General features: G+C 46.7%; 1 protein-coding gene across 3 annotated transcripts in view; it reads left to right on the forward strand.

Annotated features, from left to right (window-relative positions):
- LOC129705620 (uncharacterized) overlaps positions 1 to 11,668 on the forward strand; it is a 69,541-nt gene extending 57,873 nt beyond the window's left edge. For 2 of the 3 annotated variants that reach the window (XM_055649251.1, XM_055649249.1), the window contains exon 3: positions 10,439 to 11,668. In XM_055649251.1, the coding sequence (XP_055505226.1) occupies positions 10,439 to 10,829 (391 nt within the window). In that variant the 3' untranslated portion in view covers positions 10,830 to 11,668. The remainder of the gene's footprint in view (positions 1 to 10,438) is intronic. The other variant, XM_055649250.1, reaches the window with a different exon arrangement.

Genomic DNA, 11,668 nt, shown 5'->3' on the forward strand with positions numbered 1-11,668 from the left:
TGGCTTACCCCTTATTCTTAAACGGTGGCTCCTAGTTCTGGACTCCCCCAACATCAGGAACATGTTTCCTACCTCTAGCGTGTCCAAACCTATAAAAATCTTATGTTTCAATAAGATCCCCTCTCATCCTTTTATATTCCAGAGTCTACAAGCTCAGCCACTCCATTCTCTCAGCATACCTTGTAAACCTACTCCCTCAATAGCAATTTGGAGAGGGTGGAGAAGGGGTTTCTATGTATTAATGAAGCTTGCTTATCTTAGAGGGAGGAGCACAGATACTCAGAGTTACACGTTCTGGGGTGCACTTTCAATCAGGAGTGGGGACATGCAAAGAAGCTAAGGGTAGGGGGGGAGAGGGGGTTGGAATTCCAGAGCTGGGGCTCCAAAGGGCTGGAATTCTCATTGTGTATTGGAAGAAAAACGTTTCATTAAACTGACTGCACAGTACCAAAGGCAATTTACTTTCAATCTATTACAGCTGCAGTCCCATATTAGAAAAGCACAAATGAGTGCAAAGACAACCCTAATGACCAGAGAATTCTATTTTACGATCAAATGAAATTAGAAATGGGAGCCATGCACCTTATATTTTGGCACTCATTTAAGCAAAGGATTTAAGGCCTGTTTCCACTTTGTCAACACCTTGTAAGGCGTATCAAATGAGGAAAATGTTAACACAAGCCACTCAGCTTGGTTACAGCTATAATTGCATTTATTAAATACGTGTCACACCAAGCTGATGAATGCTGTACAGAATTAACCACCATTTAAAAAAAATCAAAGCACAGCTATTATCAATTCTCTTTTAAAGCACGTTTTATTTTAGACTAGAGTTTAATTAAGTCATGTCTCTCATCATCAGTTCATTTTAACGAATACTACTAATGATTAATTGGTTATTGGGAAGTAATCTTAAAATGTGGTGCTGCTTTGATTCAAGGTTTAACCATCAAGGTTGTGTCTGTGCAGCATCCGTAATGCACGGCTCTCCCTTGGAGAATCATAACATTTTCAGTGAGGGGGAGAGAGAGAAGCAGAGGAGGGAATACCACAATTAGGGTCTTGGCAACTGAAGGGAGGAACAATGGCATTCAGCAAATATGTTGGGATGTGTATAGAGATGCTGTAGGTGTATAGAGATCTCAGAGCGTTTATTGGGCTATGTCACTTGCATCTTTTACAATGATATAGCTTGTATTTGACTGTCATTTTCTTGCCTCTCCCTCTCCCATTCCATCAGCCGTTCCCTCTCCCTATCCCACACTTTCTCCTTTATCCTCCCCCACTCTTTTCTCCTCGCTCTCTCTCCCACACTTTTTCCCATTTCCTCTCTCTCACTCTCTCACACACACTACCTCTCCCTCCCTCTCATTCTCCCTTTCCCTATCCCACCCTCCTCCCTGTCCCACCCCATGTCCCAAACCTTCTCCCATTCCCTCTCTTCTGGTCCCAGACAGTGCTGGAAAAACGCAGCATCTGTGGAGGGAATAGACAGATGACATTTCGGGTTGGGACCCACCTTCAGACTGAGAACATCTTCTGACCAGGCACTCTTCAAAGTCATGGACTCATTCAGCATCTTCTGAAATTAATTCTAAGCCTCCCATTTACAAGTTTGTATGTTCTCCCTGTAACCGCGCAGATTTCCTCCGGGTGCTCTGGTATCCTCCCACATTCCAAAGATGTGCAGATCAGTAGATTAATTGGCTTCTATAAAACATTTCTCCAGTGTATAAGATAGAACTAGTGTACCAGTGATCGCTGGTCAGCCTGGATTCGGTGGGCTAAAGTGCCTGTTTCCACGTTGTATCTCCAAGCCAAACTAAACTGAATGGGTTGTAAACCCAAGGACTTTCTTCACCTCAGTTATTCCTTCTCCCCTCTTCCGTCTGGCAGAAGATACAAAAGTGTGAAAGCACATTCCACCAGACTCAGGAAGAGCTTCTTCCCATCTGTTATCGGACTTCTGAATGATTCTCCCAGTAGCTAGGGCTTAAGCCCGATCTTCCAACCTACCTTATTGTGGATGTTGGACTTTTTCCTCTGGAAGTGCAATGCAACAATGTTGAATACTATATTCTTCTCTTTGGTATTTTTCGCCTTGCTCTACCTGTTGTATTTGTGCATGACGGGATTGTATTCATGTGTAGTATTATCTGATTTAGTTGGATAGCATGCATACGAAAGCTTTTCTCTGTCTCAGTACACGTGACAGTAATAACCCAATATCAACATTATTACCAACATACAGATGTTTAGTGTAAGAAGGTACTGCAGATGCTGGTTTACACCAAAGATAGCCACAAAATGCTGGTGTAACTCAGGCAGCTTCTCTGGAGAAAAGGAATAGGTGACGCTTCGAGTGGAGACCCTTCAGGAGGTCTGATGAAGGGTCTCGAACAGAAACGTCATCTATACAGATGTTTAGTACTAGTGAGGCAAGGCGGCACCTAAGACCCACTGGAGCTGCAATAGTGACTACACCCTTGGCACAATGAATGCTCCGGGAGGAAATCCCTGGTTCATTACAGTCACAGGAATCAGACGGCGCACATCTGAAGCAGATTGTAAACAAGGGTGCACTGAAACCCCAGATACCACAGCGCCTCAGTCCTCCGTCTTGTCTGAGCGCCGTGCGAGCCGACACTCTTTCGCTACAGAGGGAGTTAATTGCCGTGTGTCCCACAAGCCAATTGTGGGACTTGATCTTTCCCGGGGGACAAGAACGCAATAGGATAATGTCTTTCTCCCAGAGACACGAGTGTCAATTTGAGGACTTAATGTAATTTGGTTATATGATATTAAAAAATAACATTAAAGTAATTACATTGTGCATTGAGTAATATTTCACTTGGAAGAACTCATTCGTAGCTTGTCCTTACAGTAACCTGGTCACTTTTAATGGGCTGGAGGAAGCTGGCTGGCATTATAGGTTAATGTATTATAGGTTCAGTTTGTGTCATTAAGCCGCTGTTGTGCTGAGGCTGCCAGACTTACTCTGTAAATGAGACTCCGAGCTGGCTGGCAATCTTAACCCCTTCCAGTCAGCCTCTGGCAGCTTCGATGTAACTGAGGCACTCTCCACAGTTTGTTGAGAGATACAGCGGGGAAACAGGCCCTTCGGCCCACCGAGTCCGCACTGACCAGCGATCCCCGCACATTAACATTACCCTACACACACCAGGGACAATTTTCACTTATACCAAGCCATTTAACCTACAAACCTGTACGTCTTTTGGAGTGTGGGGGGATCCCGAAGATCTTGGAGAAAACCCACGTGGTCACAGGGAGAACGTGCAAACTCCATACAGACAGCACCCTTAGTCGGGATCGAACCCGGGTCTCTGGCGCTGTAAGGCAGCAACTGTAACGCTGCGCCACCGTGCTGCACTGGGAGTAATATAGGCTGCATTGGGAGTATTGTGTGCAGTTCTGCTCATACCATTACAAGAAGGGTGTGAAGACTTTGGAGAGGCTGTAGTATATGTTTATCAGGATGCTGCCTGGATTCGAGTAGGTTTTAGTTTCATTGAGTTTATTGTCAAATGTACCGAGGTACAGTGAAGAGCTTTTTTGTTGCATGCTATCCAGTCAGCGGAAAGACTATACATGATTACAATTAAGCCATCCACAGATACGGGATGAAGGGAATAACATCCAGTGAAGTCTGATTCAAGATAGTCCAAGGGTCTCCAATGAGGTAGATGGTAGCTCAGGACCGCTGTCTAATTATTGATAGGATGGTTCAGTTGACTGATCACAGCTGGGAAGAAAGATGTTGCACAAACTTGGATTGTTTTCTCTGGAGCGCTGGAGGTTGAGGGGAGACCAGATAGAAGTGTGTATCAAATTATGAGAGGCATAGATGGGGTAGAAATGTCAAAGACTAGCGGGCATAGCTATAAGATGCGTGGGGTAAAATTGAAAGGATACAGTATGTGGAGGCAAGATATTTACATAGAGAGTGGTGCGTGCTTGAAAGGCACAGTCAGGGGTGGTTTCGGAAGTAGATATGATACTGGCATTTAACAGGCTTTTAGAAGGATACATGGATATGCAGGTAATGGTGGGAGATGGGTCATGGTCAGGCAGAGGAGATTAGTTTAACACTGCTTCATATCGGAACAGACGTCAAGGGCCAAGTGAGCTGTTCCTGTATTGAACTGTTGTATCTTCTGTCCTGAAGCCAATTAACTTCAGGCTGTATCTCTAAAGAATGCAGGGAGCAATATCTGCACAGCTAGATCCCACAGGCAAAATAAGGCAATGGCCTGTAAATTATTTAGAGTCATAGAGAGATACAGTGTGGAAACAGGCCCTTCAGGCCCAACTTGCTCACACCGGCCAACATGTCCCAGCTACATTAGTCCCACCTGCCCGCGTTTGGTCCATATCCCTACTAACCTGTCCTATCAATGCGTGTTCCCCCCCCTGGGTTGAACTGGAGACCATTCATGTGTGAGACGAGCATTGATAATTCTTGCATTACAGAAACGGCTGCCCGCAGAGGTACCATTAAATACCAGTAGGACACCATGTGTCAAGAAAATGAAAGGACACAAAGGAGGTAGTTTCCGGTACTTTGAGGCCTTGAATTGCAAGGAGAGATTAAATGGGATGGACCTTCTTTTGCCTGGACAGTAAGAGGCTTAATTGAAGGAGATCCATTGGCCAGATACCAGGAGGACCTCCCTGCAAGATACAGTCACGCAATCCTTTGTACGGATCATGATCTTCAGTTCAAAGTACCTCAAGACTGCATTGAAGTAGTGGCCTTTGTGGATTTTGTGCTGAGATCTCTGCAGTGGGACTTTAATTCAGTCTTTGGTTGAAAAGGCAGGAGTGGTAACCAGTAGATTGACTCCCAGCAGCATTACTGTACTGGGAGCCGAGACACGCCACCATGCCTCCCAGGACACTTTCAGCGTCTCTATAGCCCATGGCTCCTTACTTCTTTGCTTCTGCAGAAATTTCCCACAACCGTGCATCTGCTGGAGCTGCTACTTCACAGTGCCAGTGACTCCCGTGTCAATCAAGCTCGGAGTCTGAAGAAGGGTCCCGATCCGAAACGCAACCTATCCAAGTTCTCTAGAGATGCTGCCTGACCCGAGTTACTCCAACGCGTTGTGTCTGTTTTCAAGTATATTTATGAGGGCAGTTAAATGATAGAGAAAGCAAACAAAGGAACATAGAAACATAGAAAATAGGTGCAGGAGTAGGCCATTCGGCCCTTCGAGCCTGCACCGCCATTCAATATGATCATGGATGATCATCCAACTCAGTATCCCATCCCTGCCTTCTCTCCATACCCCCTGATCCCTTTAGCCACAAGGGCTAAACATCTAACTCCCTCTTAAACATAGCCAATGAACTGGCCTCAACTACCTTCTGTGGCAGAGAATTCCACAGATTCACCACTCTCTGTGTAAAAAAATGATTTTCTCATCTCGGTCCTAAAAGAATTCCCTCTTATCCTTAAACTGTGACCCCTAGTTCTGGACTTCCCCAACATTGGGAATAATCTTCCTGCATCTAGCCTGTCCAACCCCTTAAGAATTTTGTAAGTTTCTATAAGATCCCCCCTCAATCTTCTAAATTCTAGCGTGTACAAGCCGAGTCTATCCAGTCTTTCTTCATAAGCCGCCGAGTCTATCCAGTCTTTCTTCATAACACATAGAAGCTGTGAAAAACCCATCAGTGCTGTAGCTGAAACCTGAATCCAGAATTTGCAACATTCCCAGTACTACTGAACACTAAGAGGTGAAGCAAGTTAGCTGAAATAGTTGGATTTTGATGTGGAGAGCAGAAGGTTGCAAGGTGTCCATGTGTGAGGTGAGCTGCCGCTCCTCTGGGTTACTGGAACAGTGCAGGAGGCCACAGACAGAATGGGAATGTTGAACATCGACTGCTAGGGGACAGCAGAGACAAATACTGGCCTGTACTGCCTCCCTCCAGCTACAGGAGGAGTCAGCACAGCCAACAGACTTGGAATGGGAAGTGGCTATTTCGCCCCCTGAGGCTGTTCCACCTTCCAATGGCTGACCTATAGTCATCCAGTCATACAGCGTGGAAACAGGCCCTTCGGCCCAACTTGTCCACACCCACCCACATGTCCCCTCTCCACTAGTCCCACCTGGCCCATATCCCTGTAAACCTATCCTATTCAGGTGCCTGTCTAAATGTTTCTTAAACATCGCAATAGGACTTGCCTCAACTACCTCCTCTGGCAGCATGTGCCGTAAACCCACCAACCTTTGTGTAAAGAAGTTACCCCTCTGGCTCCTATTAAACAGATCCCCCCCTCAAATTAAACGTTTTCTGGTTCTCGATTTCTTATTCTGGGCAAGAAACTCTGTGCGTCTATTCTTCTCATGATTATATACATCTCTATAACATCATCCCTCATCCTCCTGCGTTCCGAGTACTAGGCTGCTCAACCTCCCCTATAGCTCATACCCACGAGCCCTGGCAACATCCCCATGAAGTTACTCTACATCCCTTCCAGCTTGACATCATTCCTACAATAACTGCAACTAGACCTCCCAACTTCCATAACCTAATTCTGTGGAAGTGTTTGACCCAGATCCCATGATTTTGGTTAGCAAAACTCGATCAATCTCAGATGTAAGATTAAGAGTTGCCCAGCATCAGTTCCTGTTTGTGGAATAAAATGTCAACCTCCCACCATGCTCTACATGTAGAATAATTTCCCAGTTTTACTCATGAAAGGCCAGAGCACAGGTCCATAGTCTCAAGTTGTCCAACAAGTAGAACAAGCAGATAGACAGACATGAATTGCTGGAGTAGCTCAACAGGTCAGGCAGCATCTCTGGAGAAAAAGGATCATTGACGTTTTGGGTCAGAACCCTTCTTCAGACTCACTCCAGCACTTTGTGTCCATCTTCAGTATAAACCGGCATCTGCAGGTCCTTTCTACACAAGTAGAACAAGCAGCTCTTTAATTCCCCACATCAATTCTCCTTATTATCTTGGAACCTGCTTCACATCCATTGTATTGTTCGATGTTCAGATTCAGATTCAGATTCAGATTCAATTTTAATTGTCATTGTCAGTGTACAGTACAGAGACAACGAAATGCATTTAGCATCTCCCTTGAAGAGCGACATAGCAAACGATTTGAATAAAAAATAAATAATAAGTGTCCGGGGGGGGGGGGGTGATTGGCAGGTCACGTTGTGTAGTAGAGTGACAGCCGCCGGAAAGAAGCTGTTCCTCGACCTGCTGGTTCGGCAACGGAGAGACCTGTAGCGCCTCCCGGATGGTAGGAGGGTAAACAGTCCATGGTTGGGGTGAGAGCAGTCCTTGGCGATGCTGAGCGCCCTCCGCAGACAGCGCTTGCTTTGGACAGACTCAATGGAGGGGAGCGTGGAACCGGTGATGCGTTGGGCAATTTTCACCACCCTCTGCAGTGCCTTCCGGTCGGAGACAGAGCAGTTGCCATACCATACTGTGATGCAGTTGGTAAGGATGCTCTCGATGGTGCAGCGGTAGAAGTTCACCAGGATCTGAGGAGACAGATGGACCTTCTTCAGTCTCCTCAGGAAGAAGAGACGCTGATGCGCCTTCTTGATCAGAGTAGAGGTATTGTGGGTCCAAGAGAGGTCATCGGAGATGTTGACTCCCAGGAACCTGAAGCTAGAAACACGTTCCACCTCCGTCCCGTTAATGTGGATGGGGGTGTGCGTGCCACCTCTGGACTTCCTGAAGTCTACAATGAGCTCCTTGGTCTTCTTGGAGTTAAGGGCCAGGTTGTTGTCAGCGCACCATGCTGCTAAGTGCTGGACCTCCTCCCTGTAGGCCAGCTCATCGTTGTTGCTGATGAGGCCAATCACCGTTGTATCATCTGCATACTTGATGATGGTGTTAGTACCATGTACAGGTGTGCAGTCATAGGTGAAGAGGGAGTAGAGGAGGGGGCTCAGCACACAGCCCTGAGGAACGCCGGTGTTCAGGGTGAGGGTTGAAGAGGTGTGCTTGTCTAACCTCACAGACTGGGGTCTGTTCTATGTTGTAGAGACACTCAGACATTTCAGACCACAGACATTTGAAACCACAGACAAAATGTTATCTGTTCCCTCTGGGTTCTATCTACTGAAAGGACTTTCAGAAGATTCTTACTGAAGGAACTGTTGGATGTCTGTGTGGACAAGTCTCTCCATTGTGTTCCTGATGGTGGATAGTGGCTCGTGATCACTGAGAAACCTTCAGCCTTTGGGTCGAGGGGCTGTGTCCACGCTCTATAACTCAATTGGTATTAGTATTGATTTATTATTGTCACATGTACTGGGATACAGTGAAAACCTTTGTTTTGGTTGCTTTCCAGGCAAATTATACCAGATATGAACACATTTGTGAGTGAAAAGGAGGAACTATTGCAATTGAGAATTAAAAGATCATAACGAGTGTGGTAGATGTAGATAGTTCTGCTGGGGCCAACATGCAAAGTGTCACCGCACTTTGTCACAACAGACAATAGACAGTAGGTGCAGGAGTAGGCCATTCGGCCCCTCGAGCCAGCACCGCCATTCAATGTGATCATGGCTGATCATCCACAATCAGTACCTCGTTCCTGCCTTCTCCCCATATTCCCTGACTCCGCTATCCTTGCCTTCATCTATAAACACCCCCCATTGCTCTGGTTCCACAACTGTTGGAGGAGGGGAACTTCCTAAAGAATTGCCATCCACTGCCAGTAGAATTTCCTTCAAACCTCATTTTTTAAATAACCACTTGAATCTTATAGGCACAGGGAACTGCAGACGATGGAATCATGAGCATAGTGTGAAATGCTGGAGTAACTCAGCAGGTCAGGCAGTATCTAAGGAGGAAATGGATTAACAACATTTTGGTTCAGGACATTTCCTCAGTCTGATTAGAATCAGTCTGAATAGGGTCCCAACTCAAAACGTCACCCATCCTTTCCCTCCACAGATGCTGCCTGACCTGCTGAGTTACTCCACCATTTTACACTATGCTCATGAGTTACTCCAAAACATTGTCTTTTACCCCAATCTTGTAACTTGATTTAAATTCTTCCAATAGGGGAAACATATTTACCCTGTCCTCCCCTTAAAGATCTTACAGCATCTAACCTTGTAACCAGTTGTTTTTGTTCAAGATGGTGGAAACATCTTGGTAGCCATGCCCAATTATGGTCTTATGTTTCAATAAAATCACCCTCCCTCATCAGGAGAATTTAAGAGGATGTCCCGGGGCTTTGGGCCAGAACAGGTGAGGGGACGATCACCAAAGATGGACCATGGGAAGTTGATGCATTGATCCAACCCAGATTGAGTCTGAAGAAGGGTCCTGACCCAAAACGTTACCCGTCCTTTTTCTCCAGAGCTGCTGCCTGACCCGCTGAGTTACTCCAGTGGGTTCCACAGGACATGGTAGGTAGTAAAGGGCCTGTCCCACCAGCATGCGATTGCATGCGTCTAGCGCGACGAAACGTGGTGGCGTATGGCCTCGCGGGGCCGGTCCCACTGCCAACCGCGGTGCTGTCTGGAGTTGTGCGGAGCTGTGCGGAGCTCACCAATCAGCTGGACAGGAGGCGGGCCGACTGAATTTGGACGTCGCATGGCGTCGGGCGGTTACGTCATCACGTAACGGCACGCCAGGCGGTGACGTCATTGCACAACACACGCGCTAGGCGTACGCCATCAAGACTCTGCGTATGGCGTCGAGATGCTGAGTACGCCCGTCGAGGCACGGCGTACGGCCGCGATGCGGTTGCAGGCCGACAGGCCGTTGCCGCGCAGAATTTTTGGACAGTGTCAAGTGTTTTGGAGCCCCGCGCGATGTCGGGACCAGCCCCGCACAACTCCATACGGCTCCGGCGATCAAAGTGGGACCGGCCCCGCGAGGCCGTATGGCGCAAGTGACCACTTTAGGTTGCCTTCGCCGCATGCAGTCGCATACCGGTGGGACAGGCCCTTTAGTTTGTAGGAAGAAACTGGAGATGCTGGTTTAAATCGCAGAGACAAAATGCTGGAGTAACTCAGCGGGACAGGCAGCATCTCTGGAGAGAAAGAATTGGTGACGTTTCGGGTAGAGACCCTTCTTCAGACCTTTAGTTAGTTAGATAGTTAGTCAATTTAGTTTATTGTCACGTGTACCGGGGTACTGTTAAATGCTTTTGTTGCGTGCTATCCAGTCAGTGGAAAGACAATACATGATTACAATCTGTCCCTGAATCTGGAGGTGTGCGTTTTCACATTTCTATAGCTTTTTCCTGATGGGAGAGGGGAGAAGCGGGAATGGCCAGGTGCGACTCGTCCTTGATTATGCTGGTTGCCTTGCCGAGGTAAATGGAGTCAATGGAAGGGAGTTTGATTTGTGTGACGGTCTGGGTTCCTGTGTGCCCACAATTCGCTGCAACTCCACTGGGTGATAACATTTCTCCTTGGTGCTTTAGGTATTGCGGGCTAAATGCCAACCGCCAGACCTCGTCGGTGGTGGGGTTCATCGTGAACTGCCAGTGCACCTTCCACACAGCCCTGACGTTTCCACAAAACCCACTGGCGGCCCTGGGAGTGGAGCGGGTCGGCCGCTCCAGCGTCTGCTACCGATTGGCTCTCTTCAAGCCCCGGCGGGGCCGAGCCTCCCTGCCCTTGGATTACGACCTCCTCGCGGAGGGTTGCCACACCAGCAGCCCACTGCTCGAGGGGTTCGAGAACATGGCCTGCACCACGGGAATCACCACTCAGGTCTTCGTCGACCCGGTCACCGAGAAGCCCAAGGAACTGCCCGGCCACTTGAGGGAGCAATTTGAAATTATCCAGATGAAGCCGAGAGCCTCCTGCTGAATGTTCTAGCACCTAAACCAGTTGCAAAGAGCGCCATCGCCTTCTCTTGAAAGGTACATTTTGTGATTGCCAGGCAAATAGCAGAAGTAGAACATTGCCCAGAGAAAAAGTGTGCCAATTTCACCCCCCCCTCGTTTCACGGATTATCAGAGTTTACCTGTTTAAAGACTTAGCAGAACTCCCTACGTCCTGTACTATCTCATTGTAGTCTTTCATTGATATGTAAACAGGAGCAAATCTAAGTGTCCCTTCCCATTTAAGCTGAAATCTTGACTTGCAGATCAGAAATGAAATGGCAACAACCTTCATTTGCTGGATTTTGTGACACTGCCCTTATATTTTCCAGCGACAAAAGTTTAAAATTTGTTTCATTCAGATTTAGAACTGAATAATGTTTGCTTCAAACCAAATCATTTCTTAATTACCTATTGCCACAGATGCTTATGGCAAAAGCTAGACAATATTGTTGAGTACTAACACATTGTTCATTTGTATTTCTCTTCAATACAGCAATAAAACACTAAGCTTCTAACAAACAATAAAGCCTAAGTGATTTTCATTTCATACACCTCTTCATGCACTGGGATCAGGGATCAGAGTATGGCAGAGTTTCCTGATTTCAGCTTGAAAAGCAACAGGTAATAAAACCTCTGTATAGATTGGTTAAAAAAAAAAAACTCTTCAAAGAAACCTTGGGATCAGATCCACCTGAAGCTGTGAAATTGATAAGTTGGATAGATATGATCTACTGTCTTGGATCCTAGCATCCAATCCACCTGCTTGGATTCTAGCAGCATTCAACATTGTCTTGAATTCTAGAATTTGCTAGAATTCTAGCA

The sequence above is a fragment of the Leucoraja erinacea genome, chromosome 18 (genome assembly GCF_028641065.1).
Source record: "Leucoraja erinacea ecotype New England chromosome 18, Leri_hhj_1, whole genome shotgun sequence".
Lineage (NCBI taxonomy): Eukaryota > Metazoa > Chordata > Chondrichthyes > Rajiformes > Rajidae > Leucoraja > Leucoraja erinaceus.